The 20,622-nt window shown below is 39.7% G+C and overlaps 1 protein-coding gene and 1 non-coding gene across 12 annotated transcripts in view; one reads left to right on the top strand and one right to left on the bottom strand.

Moving 5' to 3' along the window:
- The window catches only part of DNAH5 (dynein axonemal heavy chain 5), a 385,840-nt gene that overhangs the window by 183,581 nt on the left and 181,637 nt on the right, over nt 1-20,622 (top strand). For all 11 annotated transcript variants that reach the window (XM_078365928.1, XM_078365933.1, XM_078365935.1 and 8 more), the window contains 4 exons: nt 694-934; nt 2,573-2,772; nt 5,630-5,783; nt 18,910-19,073. In XM_078365928.1, coding sequence (XP_078222054.1) covers nt 694-934; nt 2,573-2,772; nt 5,630-5,783; nt 18,910-19,073 — 759 coding nt within the window. The remainder of the gene's footprint in view (nt 1-693; nt 935-2,572; nt 2,773-5,629; nt 5,784-18,909; nt 19,074-20,622) is intronic.
- LOC128931463 (U6 spliceosomal RNA) lies at nt 8,345-8,451 on the bottom strand. Its single transcript, XR_008479862.1, has one exon. It is a non-coding gene; the product is annotated as a U6 spliceosomal RNA (small nuclear RNA).

Below are 20,622 nucleotides of genomic sequence, written 5' to 3' on the forward strand. Positions count from 1 at the left end.
CTTTCTTTTTTGACAGGCAGGCAGGTTCTGTTTTCACCCCAGCCATTTCAAAAGCACATCTTGCTGCATTGTTGTTGTCCATTGACATCACTCTTGTTAATTGCTGTTTGTTAATTTCTCCTGTGTGTAGACAATGAGACAAGCACCTTCTTTGTACATGGATGAATCATGTTAGCGGCTTTTCTGCAGCTTGGTGGGAGCCAATTTTTATTTATATTATACTTATGAAACATTTGAAGTTTATGTTAGATTATCATCTGGAACAAAAGCAGGAGCCCAAGATTTTTCTATATTGTTGTAGCTGCTGAATCCAAAGAAAAGGGAGAGCTATTTGTTGTATATTTCACTTGACAGCCTGATACATTATGCTGTGCTTTGTGCTTAGTAAGTTCTCAGTACATGTTTGTAGAATTGAATTAACTTGAACAGCACCTCTATACTTCAAAATAATGCCTCTAACTAGGTAATAGTTTGAAGGATTGGAAAAAATCTTTTCTAATGGAGAAGACAATTTTCTGTAATAGATAAGTTATCTGTATATTATATTAACAGATAGCCTGCAAATCATGGAATTTCAAAATAGGATAGGTATTCAAAGACACTATTTTTGATAGCAATGCTAGCAGACCATCTTGGTCCAGAGATGTCTGTCATCATGTTTTAATGGTCTTTCATGTTGGTTTTCCTTCACAGGTGTCGGAAGCTGCCCCGGGCTTTGAAGGACTGGCAGGCTTTTTTGGACCTGAAGAAGACCATTGATGATTTCAGCGAGTGTTGCCCACTGCTGGAATACATGGCCAGTAAAGCCATGATGGAGCGCCACTGGGAAAGGATAACCATCCTCACCGGGCACAGCCTGGATGTGGGGAACGGAAGCTTTAAGTTAAGAAATATCATGGAGGCACCTCTGCTGAAACACAAAGAGGAAATAGAGGTACAGTTGACAGACAGCATGATGTGGTGGAAGATTAAAAGGTCTCATGGGATTTATTTGATAACATTTGTATATTATAGAATATTGGATCAGTAAACTTTACTCAGACAATTGAAAGTCTTCTCCTGGCATTCAGCCATTAGTTCCTTCAACAAATGTTTACTGTGCCGAAGGTGGAACAGGTTCCCCATCAGAATTAACAATGTAGTCCTGCATTCACATATCATTAAATAAGTATACAAATAAAGGCATAGTTACAAGCTATGGCAAATGCCATTGAATACAATGTATGATGTTCTATGAAAGCCTGTGATAGATGAGTTTGGCTCACCTGGGGGTGATAAAACTAGGGAGGGTTGGGACGCAGGCACAGGCTGGCGAAGGGAGCGTGGTTGTCTGGTTGGGGCGAGGGGCTTGGAAAGTGCAAAGAAGGCCATTCCAGGCATTTGGCGCATTATGCATGGAGCATCTGAAGTGTGTTTGAGGAACCAGAAGAAGGTCTGTGTGGCTGGGGTGTGGAGGCCGGGCAGAGAGGAACAGCTGAGGCCAGGGAGGCAGGGTGGGCTTACAGGATGTTATTGAGCAGTGGGCACCAGCTGGAAGATGTGTTTTCAGAGGGGCTGACATGGTTAGGTTGACTGTTTATAAGCATCACTCTGATAGAGATCTTTGGAGTAAGAATTGAAGGAGGACAAGGGGGGAATGATGGAAAAACCAACTGAGAGTTTCTAAGGGTAGCTCAGGCAAGAAATGATGGCTTGTTAGATGGAAAGGGAAGTAGCAAAGCAGGAGGGGAGAGAAAGGATCAAGGGACATTTGAGGAGAATTTGGTGATAAAGGGAACATAGTAGGAGAAAGAAGCAGAGGGTTAAAGATGAATTCTAGATTTCTTGCTGTGAGATATCAATGGATGAAGATGCTGACCACTGAGATGAAGTGGATCAGATTGGGTGACAGGATGCAGAGATCATGAACTTGATCAGGGACGTGAGTCTGATATTTCACACATTGTGTTTGGGGTTTCCTTGAAACATCACAGCAGGGAAGCTCAGTGGGCAAATGGATGTGGGTCTTGCCTGGAGATATGAAAGTGATTGAATTCATGAGTGTAAATGAGCTCACCCAGAGGGGGAACATAGTGTGGGAAGGAATGAGGGTAAAGGGAGGGCTTGACTAATGGCCTAGAAGAAGGGTGAGGCTGCAGAGGAGACGGGGAAGGTGACCAGAACCATGGGAGAAATCCGGTTTTGCTACCTGTGTTCATCCACACGCTGCATTCACTTGACTTTAGAGGTAAATCAGAAATACACTGAATTTTGAATCAGTGATTAAAGTTTCAAAATTTAAAAGTGATTTGCGTGTATTTTCTGTCATCTTTCTTTCCAGAAAGTTTGCTGGGAAATTTTTAAAATTAGCGTTCTGTTATTCAATGATATCTTTATCTCCATCTCTCTTACTGCATCAGTAGCTGCATATGTACATTCTATTTGTAATATTGCATTTTGGGTCTGGAAATATAAGAGTTTATATATATATATACATATAAAGCAAACAGTGAAGATAGGGTCGTTCAACTAGACTATTAAGGAAGGATGTGTGACTTTCATGCAATAACATGAGAACTTGCCATTTTGATAGGACATCTGTATCAGTGCGGTGAAAGAGAGAGACATTGAGCAAAAGCTGAAGCAAGTGATTAATGAATGGGACAACAAAATGTTCACCTTTGGCAGCTTTAAAACCCGTGGAGAGCTCCTCTTGCGAGGAGACAATACCGCAGAAATAATCGCCAACATGGAGGACAGTTTGATGTTGCTGGGTTCCCTACTGAGCAACAGGTGGGAAAACCATCTATCTTTTTCTTTAGATTTGAGAATAGCAAACATTTCAAATTAATAAAAAGTACATTACAGTAATACCCTTCATACAATCTATTCAATGTTGAAAATACTTGATTTAATTAATTGATTAATTTTTATGTCCAAAACATCAGCACCCACTTATATATTAATAATCAATAGATTGTATTCCAGTTATTCTTGTTTTCATTTTGGCCTCGGGCACATGTTTCAGCATGTGTAATCCTGGTTTTATTTCATTATCCTCTGTGGGATGTATCCGAGACCATCCACTGGACAATTAGCCCCTAGGCTCTTGGGAACATTTCAGCTTTGCTGCTGACAAGCCTCACTGCACAGCTGACAGCTCTACAGGCTCTAGAGTCCAGGAGGAATGTTATTCTGAATTCCAGAATAATCATTCTATTCGAAAAGCCTTTTTTTGCCACCATCTGTGGACTAGAAACTCTTAGTTGTTTACATACTTTATTTTTTATATTTGTACAAATTTATGGGGTACATGTGAACTTTTTTTTTTTTTTTTGAGACAGAGTCTCTGTCGCCCAGGCTGGAGTGCAATGACACGATCTCGGCCCACTGCAACCTCAGCCTTCTGGGTTCAAGTGATTCTCCTGCCTCAGCCTCCAGAGTAGCTGGGATTACAGGCGACCGCCACTGTGCTTGGCTAATTTTTTGTATTTTTAGGTGAGACAGGGTTTCACTGTATTGACCAGGCTGGTCTCAAACTCCTGGTTTCAGGTGATTCACCGGCCTCCACCTCCCAAAGTGCTGGGATTATGGGTGTAAACCACTGCACCCGGCCACATGTGAATTTTTGTTACATGTATATAATATGTAGTGCCACCCCTCACATTTTGGACATGCACACTGTACAGTCATGAACTTACATTTCCTTGTTTCATTGCTTCTATTTGCTCTTTCTGAAATAATGTTTTTGTTCCCAAGAATCCTCTCAAATATGTGATAATTATGCAGAATGTAGATACCATTGAGATATAAATTTGTTGTTCTGTTCTAGCTTTAAAATATCACTCAATTCCCTGCATATATGTGTATCAATACTTTTAATGTTGGAAATACTGTGTACTTCATGCTATCTCAATGAAAATTTCCCTTATTTTAACTCACTTCTTACACGAAAGTAAGTAATATGGGGATATGAAGTTAGACCATTAGTAATCTTGAGTTTGGACTTCTCAGGATTTAGTGAGTTTTAATGAGCTTGACTACTATTCATACCAAACCAGAAAAAGGATAGATGAACAATAATATACCCTAGAGAGATAGAAAAGACACACATATAAATTAAGTAAAAATTATCAGGTTGGGGTAGGGAAGCTTTTCTCGTCAGTGGCATCTAAACTACAGATAGAGTTATGGGAGAAGTGTTTTTCAATATATATTTATTGAACCCTTACTGTGTGTGTGATGTACTTGTCTAGGTGCTGTGGATAGAATAAGAAATAAGGGAAAGATCTCTGTTTCTATGGACCTATATTCTAGTGAAGAGCATACAAATACTCAGAAAGATGTGTGGAATATTAAAAGAATTTGGTTAGCAATTAAGAATATGGAAATTAAACTCTTATGCAATAAACAACTTCAAGACCATATTATGTAGGGCTAGAGAGATCTATGAAGGGATAAGAAAAAGAAGAAGAAACATAAGGTTAGGCTGTACAATCATTTAAGATTAAGTCTGTCTATAAGTAACAGAAACACCACATGCAAAACGGCTAATATAACACTGATGTTTATGTTGCTCACATGTAAAAGAAGTCCTAAGGTAGATGGTTCAGGTTGGAATGGGGCTTCCCCACATCATCGGGGACCCGAGCTTGGTCTGGTGCACTCAGTCTTTCCAAGGTGTGAGCTTATTTCCCATACTATCCATAACATCCAATGCCACTACTCACATTTCATGTAGAAGAGTGGCTCTCAATCTTTGCAACTGAAAGAACTTAAAAAAATTCCAATGCCAGGGCCACTTCCCAGACCCATTGAATCAGTCTCTTAGGTAGGACCCAGGCAGGCAGCAGTCATGTTTAATGTTGGCGAGATGATTCCAGTGTTCAGCTAAAATGAAGCACTGTTGATGTGGAACTTAGCCTGTGACTGCACATTACTGCAACGGGAAACTGGGAAATTCAGTAATTTAGTTGGGTAATTATGAGCCCACATCGAAGGGCAGAAAGAGAAAAGGACATTGGGAGGCCACCAGAAGGCAGTCTGTCTCAAAGAGGAAAAGGGGAAGACAGATTAACTATGGAAGAGCAGTAACCTTTCACACATGTACATCAAACATGAGTGGGTTGGACACAAATGCGTGGAAAGTTAGAAAGAGACTCAGAAAAGGGGAAGCTAAGGAGACAGTCCAGATGTTATCATATTTGAAGATTGCATTAGCTGTCTGGTTCCCCCGATGGTTCTATAATGGCTTCATATTATGTGAAAAACCAGAGACCCCATGAAATAGGCACAGAAGCTCAGTAGAGGGAATATGATTCTTATAGCCATAGCAGCACTGAGGGTAAATGTAATACCCTGGAAGCTTGGTGGAATCAAGTCTGATGCCTGAGCTACTCTCTAGATTGTAAATCTCCCAACCTTCTCTAAGCTCTGGATCAAAAGGGAAAAATCTAGACTTAACAATGCACGATAGATAGGGATGAACTAATCACTTGGTTGCATCATTTTAAAAGCCATCATTTAAAAAAACATAGTTAAGGTTATAAAGAAAGAGGATACAAATTAAGATTTTAAAAAACCTCTTTGGCTTTAAAACAACAGCATGACAAAAACCAAAACCAAATCCTGAACGTATTTCTTATTTTAGGTACAATATGCCATTCAAAGCTCAGATTCAAAAATGGGTGCAGTACCTTTCCAACTCATCAGACATCATCGAGCGCTGGATGACGGTGCAAAACCTGTGGATTTATTTAGAAGCCGTTTTTGTGGGAGGAGACATTGCCAAGCAGCTGCCCAAGGTTTCATTATCTACTTTATGATTTCATCAGATGTTTTAGAGGAAGATCTAAGAATGAATATTCCCTTAAATAATGCAATAATATTTAACTTCGATTGAACTGCTCCCCTCAATCTTTTTGTTGTTACTGTTAATGGTGTTATTCTTCCAAGGGAATGAGGAATTGTAGAAAGGAAAGGGGTGACAATCAGAGTAAGAATGCTGCAAAACTGTGGAGGTTTTTATAGGAAATAGAGGGTTAAAAAAACAAAGAATCACTGGTCGCATAATTGATCTGCTTCTATAGATAATTTCAAGGTAGAATTTGGAACAGTGTAGAATTATAGTGCAGTTATCTTGACAATGGTAGGCTAATTTGTTCTACTGCTGACATTTTAAAGTAATGCATACTATACAATGTACCCAATTATATCTGTACTGTAAAATTGAGGGGTAGAAATGTGCAGAAAAAAATCTCCAAAACAAGAAGAACTTTTCAAGATGTTGAGAATGTATTTCTCATCAAATTGTAATCATCTTACTAGGTATATATGGAGTATATTTTGAGATTTTTAAATGAACACTTTAACCAATTCTCAAGGATTCTTATTCAATTACTGTAAGCTGTATGCAAGACTATAACATTTTAACAACATATTTCAGTTTTCGAAGTGTGATTATGTTAAATGTTTTCATCGCATAGGTTTCTGTTTGGTTAGTTTTCAGTTTGATTACAAAAGGCAGATCAAATTACAGATTGCAGACCGTTTACTTTGGAGGCAATAGTGAAATTTATTCACTCGCTAAAATTTTACTTTGTTTTTGATTTTTATTTGTGCATGCTTTTTTTATTCTTAAGGTTATAAATAGTAGGTTTGGATTTTTAAAATTATACTTTAAGGTCTGGGATACATGTGCAGAACATGCAGGTTTGTTACATAGGTATACATGTGACATAGTGATGGGGGTTTGCTGCACCCATCAACCCATCATCTACATTAGATATTTCTCCTAATGCTATCACTTCTCTTGACCCCCACCCCCTGACAGGCCCCTGTGTGTGATGTTTCCCCTCCCTGTGTTCATATGTTCTCATTGTTCAGCTCTCACTTATGAGTGAGAACATGCAGTGTTTGGTTTTCTGTTCCAGCTTCATCCAGGTCTCTGCAAAGGACATGAACTCCTTTTTTATGGCTGCATAGTATTCCATGGTGTATGGGTGCCACATTTTCTTTATCCAGTCTAAGACTGATGGGCATTTGGGTTGGTTCCAAGTCTTTGCTGTTATGTATAGTGCTGCAATAAATGTATGTGTGCATGTTTCTATATAATAGGATGATTTATAATCCTTTGGGTATATGCCCAGTAATGGGATTGCTGGGTCAAATGGTATTTCTAATTCTACATCCTTGAGGAATCACCACACTGTCTTCCACAATGGTTGAACTCATTCACACTCCCACGAACACTGTAAAAGCATTCCTATTTCTCCACATCCTCTCCAGCATCTGTTGTCTCCTGACTTTTTATTGATCACCATTCTAACTGGTGTGAGATGGTATCTCATGGTGGTTTTGATTTGTATTTCTCTAATGACCAGCGATAATGAGATTTTAAAAATATGTTTGTTGGCCTCATAAATGTCTTCTTTTGAGAACTGTTTGTTCATATCCTTTGCCCACTTTTTGGTGGGATTGTTTTTTTCAAATTTAAACAAACTTAAATTTGTTTAAGTTCCTTGTAGATTCTGGATATTAGCACTTTGTCAGAAGGATAGATTGCAGAAATTTTCTCCCATTCTGTAGGTTGCCAGTTCGCTCTGATGATAGTTTCTTTTGCTGTACAGAAGCTCTTTAGTTTAATTAGATCCCATTTGTTAATTTTGGCTTTCGTTGCAATTGCTTTTGGTGTTTTAGTCATGAAGTCTTTGCCCATGCCTTTGTCCTGAATGGTATTGCCTAGTTTTTCTTCTAGTGTTTTTATGGTTTTAGGTCTTATGTTTAAATCTTTAATCCATGTTGAGTTAATTTTTGTACAAGGTATAAAGAAGGGGTTCAGTTTCAGCTTTCTGCACATGGCTAGCCAGTTTTCCCAACACCATTTATTAAATAGGGAGTTCTTTCCCTATTGCTTGTTTTTGACTGGCATGTCAATGGTCTCAGTTGGTTGTAGATGTATGATGTTATTTCTGAGGGCTCTGCTCTGTTCCATTGGTCTATATACCTGTTTAGGTACCAGTACCAGGCTGTTTGGTTACTGTCACCTTGTAGTATAGTTTGAGTCAGGTAGTGTGATGCCTCCCTTTGTTCTTTTTGCTTAGGATTTTCTTGGCTATATGGGCTCTTTTTTTGGTTCCATATGAAATTTGAAGTAGTTTTTTCTATTTCTGTGAAGAAAGTCAATGGTAGCTTGATGGGAATAGCATTGAATCTGTAAGTTATTTTGAGAAGTATAGCCATTTTTATAATATTGATTCTTCCTATCCATGAGCATGGAATGCTTTTCCATTTGTTTTTGTCCTCTCTTATTTCCTTGAGCAGTGGTTTGTAGTTCTCTTTGAAAAGGTTCTTTTTTTTTTTTTTTAAAAATATGGAACGCTTCACGAATTTGCGTGTCATCCTTGCGCAGGGGCCATGCTAATCTTCTCTGTATCGTTCCAATTTTAGTATATGTGCTGCCGAAGCGAGCACTGAAAAGGTTCTTAACATCCCTTGTAAGTTGTATTCCTAGGTATTTTATTCTCTTTGTGCTAATTGTGAATGGGAGTTCACTCATGATTTGGCTGTTAGTCTATTACTGGTGTATAGGAATGCTTGTGATTTTTGCACGTTGATTTTGTATCATTAAAATTTCCTGAAGTTGCTTATCAGCTTAAGGAGTTTTTGGACTGAGACCATGGGGTTTCTAAATATATAATCATGATATCTGCAAATACAGATAATTTGACTTCCTCTCTTCCTATTCAAATATCCTTTATTTCTTTCTCTTGCCTGATTTCACTGGCCAGAACTTCTAATACTTTGTTGAATAGGAATGGGTGAGAGAGGTCATCCTTTTCTTATGCTGGTTTTCAAAGGGAATGCTTCTAGCTTTTGCCTGTTCAGTATGATATTGGCTGTGGATTTGTTACAAGTAGCTCTTATTATTTTGAGATATGTTCCATCAATACCTGGTTTATTGAGTCTTTTTAAGCATGAAGGGATGTTGAGTTTTATTGAAGGCCTTTTCTGATTCTGTTGAGACAGTCATGTGGTTTTTGCGATTTTTTGGTTCTGTTTATGTGACTGATTACATTTATTGATTTGCATATCTTGAACCAGCCTTGCATCCCAGGGTTGAAGCCAACTTGATTGTGATGAATGAGCTTTTTAATATGTGGTTTCCGTTTCCCAGTATTTTACTGAGGATTTCCACATCAATGTTTGTCAGGGATATTGGCCTGAAAATTTTTTTTATTTTGTCTTCGCCAGGCTTTGGTATCAGGATGATGCTGGCCTCATAAAATGAGTTAGGGAGGAGTCCGTCTTTTTCTATCATTTGGAATAGTTTTAGGAGGAATGGTACCAGTTGCTCTTTGTACCCATGGTAGAATTTGGTTGTGAATCCATCTGGTCCTGGGCTTTTTTTTTTGAACATCCTTTGTTAATTTTCTGACTCATTGATCTGTCTAACACTGACAGTGGGGTGTTAAAGTCTCCCACTATTATTGTGTGAGAGTACAAGTCTCTTGTAGGTCTCTAAAAACTTGCATTTATGAATCTGGGTACTCTTGTATTGGGTATATATATTTAGGATAGTTAGCTCTTCTTGTTGCATTGATCTGTTTACCATTATGTAATGACCCCCCCATTTTTTTGTATTTTTTGATCTTTGTTGGTTTAAAGTCTGTTTTATCAGAGACTAGGATTGCAACCCCTGCTACTGTTTGCTTTCCATTTGCTTGGTAAATATTCCCCCATCCCTTTATTTTGAGCCTATGTGTGTCTTAGCACATGAGATGGGTCTCCTGAATACAGCACACCAATGGGTCTTGATTCTTTATTAAATTTGCGAGTCTGTATCTTTTAATTGAGGCATTTAGCCTGTTTACAATATTGTTATGTGTGAATTTGATCCTGTCATCATGATGCTAGCTGGTTATTTTGCCCATTAGTTGATGCAGTTTCTTCATAGTGTCGATGGTCTTTACAATTTGGTTTGTTTTTGCAGTGGCTGGTATCAGTTTTTCCTTTCCATATTTAGTGGTTTCTTCAGGAGCTCTTGTAAGGCAGGCATGGTGGTGACAAAACCCTTGGAATTTGTTTGTCTGTAAAGAATTTTATTTCTTCTTCACTTATGAAGCTTAGTTTGGCTGGATAAGAAATTCTGGGTTGAAAATTCTTTTCTTTAAGAATGTTGAATATTGGCCCCCACTGTCTTCTGACTTTTAGGGTTTCTGTAGAGAGATGTGCTGTTAGCCTGATAGGCTTCCCTTTGTGAGTAATCTGACCTATCTCTCTGGCTGCCCTCAACATTTTTTCCTTCATTTCAACCTTAGTGAATCTGACGATTATGTGTCTTGGCTTTGCTCTTCTTGAGGAGTATCTTTGTAGTATTTTCTGCATTTCCTGAATTTGAATGTTGGCTTGTCTTGCTAGGTTAGGAAAGTTCTCCTAGATAATATCCTGAAGAGTGTTTTCAACTTGGTTCCATTCTCCCCGTCACTTTGAGGTACACCAATTAAATGTAGTCCCTTATTTCTTGGAGGCTTTGTTCATTCCTTTTCATTCTTTTTTCTCTAATCTTCTTTTCATGCTTTATTTCATTAAGCTGATCTTCAATCTCTGATATCTTTTCTTCCACTTGATCAATTTGGCTGTTGATACTTGCATATGCTTCATGGAGGTCTCGTGCCATGTTCATCAGCTCCATCAGGTCTGGTTATTCTAGTTAGCAATTCCTCTAATCTTTTGTGGAGATTCTTCGCTTTCCTGCATTGGATTAAAACATGCTCCTTTGGCTTAGAGGAGTTTGTTATTACCCACCTTCTGAAGCCTACTTCTGTTAATTCATCAGTCATTCTTCATCCAGTTTGTTCCCTTGCTGGTGAAGAGTTGTGATCCTTTGGAGGACAAGACACCTTCTGGTTTTTGGAATTTTCAGCCTTTTTGTGCTGGGTTTTCTGCAACCTCATAGATTTATCTACATTTGGTCTTTTCTCTGGTGACCATCTGATGGAGTTTTTGTGTGGTTGTTCTTTTTGTTGATGTTGATGCTCTTGCATTCTATTTGTTAGTTTTCCTTATAACAGTTCAGCCCCTATTCTGTAGGTCTGCTGAGTTTGCTGGTGGTCCACTCCAGACCCTGTTTGCCTGGGTTATCACCAGCAGAGGCTGAAAAACAGCAAAGATTGCTGCCTGCTCCTTCCTCTGGATGCTTCTCTTGGCTAGGGGAGGGAGTTCCCGGACCCCTTGTGCTTCCTGGGTGAGGTAGCGTGCCACCCTGCTTCGGCTTGCCCTCCATGGGCTGCACCCACTGTCTAACCAGTCCCAGTGAGATGAGCTGGGTACCTCAGTCAGAAATGAGGAAATCACCTGCCTTCTGCATTGGTGTTGTTGGGAGCTGCAGACCAGAGCTCTTCCTATTTGGCCATCTTGCCCAGGAATTCCATGTTTTTCCTCTTAATGGATGAAGAAGAATCTAAAATTGGACTTAGAAATATTCGTGTAGAATATTTCAGGTGCTAGGTGTAGTTTCTTCCTTTCACATTAGGTGGTATTTTCTCATTTGTAACATACAGAAAGCTTTAAGGCAGAAAATGAAAATTGGGGGTGGGGTGTGGTGGCTCGTGCCTGTATCCCAGCACTTTGGAAGGCCAAGGTGGGAGGACTGCTTGAGCCCAGGAGTTCAAGACTAGTCTGGGCAACATGGTAATACCCCATCTCTACAAAAAAATTAAAAAAAAATTAGCTAGGCATGGTGGCACATGCCTGTAGTTTCAGATACTGGAGAGGCTAAAGTAGGAGAATCACTTCAGCCCAGGAAATGGAGGCTGCAGTGAGCTGTGATTAAGCAACTGTACTCCAGCCTGGACAACAGAGTGAGACCTTGTCTTTAAAAAAAAAGAAGAAGAGAGAGAAAGAAAATGGTGCTATAGGACCAGCTCAGGATTGCAGCTCCCAGTGAAAGCACAGAGGGTGAGTGGATGCTGCATTTCCAGACAGATCTTTATTGCCCACAGACCAGGAGATTCCCAGGTGGAGGAGCCCCATGGGTCACCAGCGTGGCTGTTTTGGCCGGTGTGGCTGTTTCGGCCAGCGTGGCTGTTTCGACTGGTGCTGCAGCGCAGCGGCTCTCCATACAAAATACATTGGTCTAGTTGCCCCGTTAAACTGGCAATTAGAGATCCAGGAAGGCAGATTAGCACATTCATCTGATTAAATGGGACAGAAACATAAAGCCAGGCCAGGAGATTCCCAGGCAGCGACGTTGTTTCAGCCAGCGCAGTGGGTCGCCACACGGGAAATCACACAGATCCCAGCACCCTTTCAGCAGGCGACTAGAACCCCTGGGAGAGAGTCAACTGTTCAACTTATAAAAAAAAGGGCTCTGAGGCAGGGAGCCAGGTGATCAGGCTTGGCGGGTCCCACCCCCACAAAAAGAAACAAACAAAAATAACTACAATTGGAAATGCTCCGGATTGAGAGTTTCACAGCAAGCACAGCAGAACCCAGGACGGTGCAGCTCAGTGGCGGAGGGGCATCCGCCATTACTGAGGCACACCACCCCTACAGAGGTAGTCTGCCATTGCTGGCACAGCCTGCCATTGCTGAGGCAACCTGCCGTTGCCAAGGCAACCCGCCATTACAGAGGTGGGCCACCATCACCTGGGCAGTTCTGACCACACTCATATAAACAGGACTGCAGGGAAATACACACAGCAGCAGGACGGACCCCAGAGCAGCTCAGTAAAGCCTCTGAAAGCAGGCAGTGACAAGGCTGCCTCCTTGCTGGTCAGGACAGTGCAATTAATACTCATAAATAAAGCCCTAACTCCCAGGGACAGAGCACCTGGGGGGGAAAAAAGGGGTTTTATGAGTTCTGCTGCAGCAGACTTAAATGTACCTGCCTAGCAGCTCTGAATGAAAAACGGAGCTCACAGCTCAACACTTGAGCTCCTATAAAGTACAGACTGCCTCCTCAAGCAGCTCTCTGACCCTGTATATCCAAAGAGTCACCTCACAAAGGACTGATCAGACTGACATTTGGCGGGCATCATTCTGGGACAAAGATAGTAGAAGAAGAAACTGGTAGCAACCCTTACTGTTCTGCAGCTGCTGCAGGTGATCCCCAGGCAAGCAGGGCCTGGAGTGGACCTCAGCAGTCCTACAGCAGAGGGGACAGACTGTTAGAAGGAAATCTAAGAAACAGAAATAACGTCATCATCAACAATCTGGATGTCCACTCAGAGACCCAATCAGAAAATCAGGAACTACACAGATGACAGGTGGATAAATCCACAAAGATGGGAAGAAACCAGCACAAAAAGGAGGAAAACACCCAAAACCAGAACACATCACCTCCTACAAGGTACCACAACTCCTCAGCAGCAAGGGAACAAAGCTGGATGGAGAATGAGTGTGATGAAATGACAGAATAAGACTTCAGAAGGTGGGTAATGAGAAACTTCCGTGAGATAAAAGAACATGTTCTAACTCAATGCAAAGAAACTAAGAACTTTGAAAAAAGATTTGAGGAAATGATAACAGGAATGGTCAACTTAGAGAGGAATATGAATGAATTGATGGAGGTGAAAAACACAATATGAGAACTTCACGAAGCATGCACAAGTTTCAACAGCCAAATTAACCAAGCAGAAGAAAGGATATCAGAGGTCGAAGATCAACTCAATGAAATAAAATGAGAAGGCAAGATTAGAGAAAAAAGCACAGAAAGGAATGAACAAAGTCTCCAAGAAATGTGGGACTGTGTGAAGAGACCTAATCTACGTTTGATAGGTGTACCTGGGTGTGACGAAGAGAATGAATCCAAGCTGGAAAATACTCTTCAGGATATTATCCAGGAAAACTTCCCCAACCTAGCAAGGCAGGCCAATATTCAAGTCCAGGAAATACAGAGAACACCACAAAGATATTCCTCAAGAAGAGCAACCCCAAGGCACATCATTGTCAGATTCACCAGAGTTGAAATGAAGGAGAGAATGCTAAGGGCAGCCAGAGAGAAAGGTTGGGTCACCCACAAAGGGAAGTCCATCAGACTCACAGCAGATCTCTCAGCAGAAACCCTACAAGCCAGAAGAGAGTGGGGGCCAATATTCAACATTCTAAAAGAAAAGAACTTTCAACACAGAATTTCATATCCAGCCAAACTAAGCTTGATAAGTGAAGGAAAAATAAAATCCTTCGTGAACAAGCAAGTACTCAGAGATTTTGTCACCACCAGGCCTGCTTTACAAGAGCTCCTGAAAGAGGCACTACACATAGAAAGGAACAACCAGTACCAGCCACTCCAAAAACATACCAAATGGTAAAGAGTATCAACAAAATGAAGAATCTGCATCAACTAACGGGCAAAACAGCCAGCTAGCATCAAGATGGCAATATCAAATTCACACATAACAATATTAACCCTAAATGTAAATGGACTAAATGCACCAATCAAAAGACACAGACTGGCAAATTGGATAAAAAGCCAAAACCCATCGGGGTGCTGTATCCAGGAAACATATCTCACATGCAAGGATACACAAAGGCTCAAAATAAAGGGATGGAGGAAGATTTACGAAGCAAATGGAGAGCAAAAAAAAAAAAAAAAAAAAAAAGCAGGAGGTGCAATTCTTGTCTCTGATAAAATAGACTTTAAAGCAACAAAGATTAAAAGAGACAAAGAAGGACTTACATAATGGTAAAAGGATCAATGCAACAAGAAAAGCTAACGATCCTAAACATATATGGACCCAATACAGGAGCACCCAGATACATAAGGCAAGTTATTAATGACTTACAAAGAGACTTAGACTCCCACACAATAATAATGGGAGACTTTCACACTCCACTGTCAATATTAGACAGATCAACCAGACAGAAAATAAACAAGGATATCCAGGACTTGAACTCAGACCTGGAACAAGCAAATCTGATAGACATTTACAGAACTCTCCAGCCTAAATCCACAGAATATACATTCTTCTCAGCACCACATCACATCTACTCTAAAATTGACCACATAATTGGAAGTAAAGCACTCCTCAGAAAATGCAAAACAACTGAAATCATAACAAACAGTCTCTCAGACCATAGTGCAATCAAGTTAGAACTCAGAATTCAGAAACTAACTCAGAACCGCACAGCTTCATGGAAACTGAACAACTGGCTCTTGTATGTTGACTGGATAAACAATGAAGGCAGAAATAAAGAAGTTCTTCAAAACCAACGAGAACGAAGACACAGCATACCAGAATCTCTGGGACACATTTAAAGCAGTCTCTAGAGGAAAATATATAGCAATAAGTGCCCATATGAGAAGAGTGGAGAGATCCAAAATTGACACCCTATCATCGAAATTGAAAGAGCTGGAGGAGCAAGATCAAAAAAACTCAAACCCTAGCAGAAGACAAGAAATAACTAAGATCAGAGCATAAGTGAAGGAGATAGAGACACGAAAAACCCTTCAAAAAATTAATAAATTCAAGAGCTGGTTTTTTGAAAAGATCAACAAAATAGACAAACCACTAGCCAGATTATTAAAAAAGAAAAGAAAGAATAACCAAATAGATGCAATAAAAAACGATAAAGGGGAAATCACCACAGATTCCACAGAAATTCGAACCATCATCAGAAAATATTACAAACAACTCTATGCACATAAACTAGTAAACCTGGAAGAAATAGATAAATTCCTGGACACTTGTGTCCTCCCAAGCCTAAATGAGGAGGAAGCCAAAACTATGAATAGACCAATAACAAGGTCTGAAGTTGAGGCAGCAATTAAGAGCCTACCACACAAAAAAAGCCCAGGTCCATTTGGGTTCACAGCCGAATTCCAGCAGACACACAAAGATTAACTGTTACCATTCCTTTTGAAACTATTAAAATAATCCAAAAAGAGAGAAGCCTTCCCAAATCATTTTATGAGACCAACATCATCCTGATACCAAGACCTGGCAGAGACTCAACAAGAAAAGAAACCTTCAGGCCAATATCCATGATGAACATAGACGCAAAAATCTTCAGTAAAATACTGGCAAGCCGATTGCAACAGCACATCAAAGAGCTTATCCACCATGATCAAGTAGGATTCATCCTGGGGATGCAAGGCTGGTTCAACATATGCAAGTCTATAAACGTAATTCACCACATAAACAGAATCAAAAACAAAAACCACTTGACTATCTCAATTGATGCAGAGAAGGCCTTTGACAAAATTCAACAGCCCTTTATGCTAAAAACCCTCAATAAACTCAGTATTGATGGAACGTATCTCAAAATAATAAAAGCTATTTACAACAAATCCACAGCCAATATCATACTGAATGGGCAAAAACTGGAAGCATTCCCTTTGAAATCTGGCACTAGACAAGGATGCCCTCTCTCACCACTCCTATTCAATATAGTACCTGAAGTTCTAGCCAGAGGAATAAGGCAAGAAAAAGAAATAAAGCATATTCAAATAGGAAAGGAGGGAGCCAAATTGTCTCTATTTGCAGACGACATGATAGTATATCTAGAAGACCCCATCGTCTCAGCCCGAAAACTCCTGAAGCTGATAAGCAACTTCAGCAAAGTCTCAGGATACAAAATCAATGTGCAAAAGTCACAAGCATTCCTATAGACCAATAACAGACTTAAACAAAGCCAAATCAAGAACGAACTGCCATTCACAATTGCTACACAGAGAATAAAATACCTAGGAATACAACTAACAAGGAATGTAAGGGACTTCTTCAAGGAGAAACTACAAACCACTGCTCAATGAAATAAGGGAGGACACAAACAGATGGAGAAACATTCCATGTTCATGGTTAGGAAGAATCAATATCATGAAAATGGCCATACTGCCCAAAGTAATTTACAGATTCAACGCTATCCCCATCAAGCTACCAATGACCTTCTTCACAGAGCTGGAAAAAACCACCTTAAACTTCATACGGAACCAAAAGAGAGCCCGCATAGCCAAGTCAATTCTAAGTAAAAACAACACAGCGGGAGGCATCACACTACCGGACTTCAAACTATACTACAAGGCTACAGTAATCAAAACAGCATGGTACTGGTACCAAAACAGAGATATAGACCAATGGAACAGAACAGAAGCATTGGAGGCAACACAACATACCTACAACCATACAATCTTTGATAAACCTGACAAAAACAAGCAATGGGGAAAGGATTTCCTGTTTAATAAATGGTGTTGGGAAAACTGGGTAGCCATGTGGAGAAAGCAGAAACTGGACCCCTTTCTGACACCTTACACTAAAATTAACTCCAGATGGATTAAAGACTTAAACATAAGACCTAACATCATGAAAACCTTAGAAGAAAATGTCAGCAAAATCATTCAGGACATAGGAGTAGGCAAGGACTTCATGACCAAAACACCAAAAGCATTGGCAACAAAAGCCAAATAGACAAATGGGACCTAATCAAACTCCACAGCTTCTGCCCATCAAAAGAAACAGTCACTAGATTGGCAACCAACAGAATGGGAAAAAATTTTTGCAGTTTACCCATCTGACAAAGGGCTGATATCCAGAATTTACAAAGAACTCAAACAGATTTACAGGAAAAAAACAAACAAGCCCATTCAAAATTGGGCAAAGGATATGAACAGACACTTTACAAAAGAAGACATATATGAGGCCAACAAACATATGAAAAAATGCTCATCATCACTGGTCATCAGAAAAATGCAAATCAAAACTACATTGAGATACCATCTCACGTCAGTTAGAATGGCGATCATTAAAAAATCTGGAGACAACAGATGCTGAAGAGGATGTGGAGAAATAGGAACACTTTTACACTGTTGGTGGGAGTGTAAATTAGTTCAACCATTGTGGAAGACAGTGTGGCGATTCCTCAATGACCTAGAAATAGAAATTCCATTTGACCCAGCAATCTTATTATTGGGTATATATCCAAAGGACTATAGATCGTTCTATAAGGACGTGTGCACACGAATGTTCATTGCAGCACTGTTTACAACAGCAAAGACCTGGAACTAACCCATATGCCCATCAATGATAGAATGGACTGGGAAAATGTGGCACATACACATCATGGAATATTATGCAGCAATCAAAAATGATGAGTTTGTGTCCTTTGTAGGGACATGGATGAACCTGGAGAACATCATTCTTAGCAAACTGACACAAGAACAGAAAATGAAATACTGCATGTTCTCACTCATATGCGGGTGTTGAACAATGAGAACACATGGACACAGGGAGGGGAGCACTACACACTGGGGTCTATTGGGGGAATAGGGGAGGAACAGCGAGGGGGGAGTTGGAAAGAGGTAGCATGGGGAGAAATGCCAGATATAGGTGAAGGGGAGGAAGGCAGCAAATCACACTGCCATGTGTGTACCTATGCAACTACCTTGCATGTTCTTCACATGTAACCCAAAACCTAAAATGCAATAAAAAAATTAGAGAAAAAAGAAGAAAGTTTATATGATTCCTGCCATCTCATGCTAATCTGTGCTTTTCCATTAAAAATTTTTTTTACAATGTTATGGTTATAGTGGAGTTAATTTTATATCTTAATTTTAAAATATTTTTTCTACATAAACAATCTAGTGCTCAATATAGAAAATATAAAAATAGGATATGTACTTAATTTAGAGATAACCCATGAAAAGAAATGTATGTCCTTTCTTTTCATATTTTCTTGAATTGTTTAATTACTTTTGTTTTCATATCTTGTTTTAACACTTTGGTGGGAGTACCTAGGTTGAGCTAAGGCGATGGTATGGCACAGAAAGCCCAATAAGAACTTAAATAAAACATGTGTGACATTAGGCATACATTGCTTGGATATCTGGACATGTTAACACTCTAGCCTCAGCTGGAGGAGTGTGAGATATTCTGTCTTTGAGATTGCAGATGTGTCCAAATCTAAGTGTGCTTTGTTACTTTGTTCTCATAGGAAGCCAAGCGCTTTTCTAACATAGATAAATCTTGGGTGAAGATCATGACTCGGGCACATGAAGTTCCCAATGTAGTTCAGTGCTGTGTTGGAGATGAGACCCTGGGGCAGCTGTTACCGCACTTGCTGGACCAGTTGGAAATCTGCCAGAAATCCCTTACTGGGTAAGTTCACTGGCTCTTTGAAAGCTCTCAGTATCCTTGAGACAAAAGGGTACAGAGAGACTAGATAGCAGTAGCCAAATTTGTTTTCTTTCACTAAGGCTTGATTCATATATAAAGCTGTTGCACAGATGAAACTGATATTTTGAAGCCTTATATTCTCATCAAACACTTGCTAGATTTGTCCTGATGTTGCACTCATGGGACTCAAGGCTGCTTCCATCACTGGGACAAGATCTTGTAAACATTGTCATGCAGTCTCTCCTTTTAAAAATTAATACACCTATTTTTCTGACATTCTTCTTGAATAAACATCTATAGACCTAAAATATTTTGCTTATTATATGAAACAGTGTTTAGTATATACATGCCATCAGGATTATATTTAAAAATGTCTAACATAATATCTATCGACACACACATTTATCTGTATGGAGGCTTGGCGAATTCCTAGAGTCATAAACTTTGTTTTTTTTTTTGTTCCCTTGGTTAATCACAATAAAATAATGTAAGTAGAAATACGTTACATAGTAATATGCTAAATGTACATTGACACTTAAGGAAATTAAACTCAAGTGCCTGAACATTTAACTTAAATAATGATGTCTCCTTGGACTACTCTGGGAGACAGTTGATCTTTCCCCATGAATACATCCTGGTGGCCTCATGTCCTGTAATAGTGTCCTGTGAATAGCCAGCTTGTCCTGTGGACTGCGGGACTCAGGTCATCTAAGCCAGGCTGCCCTCGTAGACATGGATAACAGCTAAAATACTGGTCTTCAGATGGTGCTTTGGCAGGATCTCGACGAAATACATAGAGTTTATTAAAGTCGAACAAAAAAAGTGACTATGCTAAAAATGGAACAAAAAAGACCTGTATGAGGCCACTTGTAAGCAGCAGGGATTACCTATTTATTCTTGGCTAACCAAAAAAAATTTTGAGGTGGCTGCTGAGAAATAATAATGCAATGAGAAAGTTCAGGTCAAAAGAAAAGAAGGGCTAATAAGCTCAGATGGTAAAATTGGTGCAGAGAAAAACTACAAATGGACCTTAGATTTATTAGAGACCAAAGATCCTTCCTAGGGCCCAAGGTAAAGGGCAACATATGATAGGTACTGTCTCCACAGGATTCATAAAATAAAAGTTGCTTGGGGAGACGTTACGTTTTGTTGTCCTCTAATTGATAATTTGAAGGAATTTCTATTGTATGTCCTTTTAAAAGGGAACCCAGAGCAGAATCTTCATCTACTTTCTTATCACAGTGTGAGTCAAACTTGAGCCTCTCTAATGGAATCATCTTAGAATCCTGGAATCATCATCCCTTAGTTCATCCAGGGAACTAAGGGAATGGAATCACTGTGTACACTTCAATGAATCCTCCATGAATATCACTTTCATGTCCACATTGGTGGAAGATACTGGGCAGCAGAAAACATGAGAGATGTAAACCCTGACAAGAATCCAGCAGACAGGCAGTCTGCACGGCTGGTTAAGGACAAATCCGCAGTCTTTGGCATTCAGCTGGGGAGATGTGGAAGTTGGTAGACATTT

Source organism: Callithrix jacchus, chromosome 2 (genome assembly GCF_049354715.1).
Source record: "Callithrix jacchus isolate 240 chromosome 2, calJac240_pri, whole genome shotgun sequence".
Taxonomy (NCBI): Eukaryota; Metazoa; Chordata; class Mammalia; order Primates; family Cebidae; genus Callithrix; species Callithrix jacchus.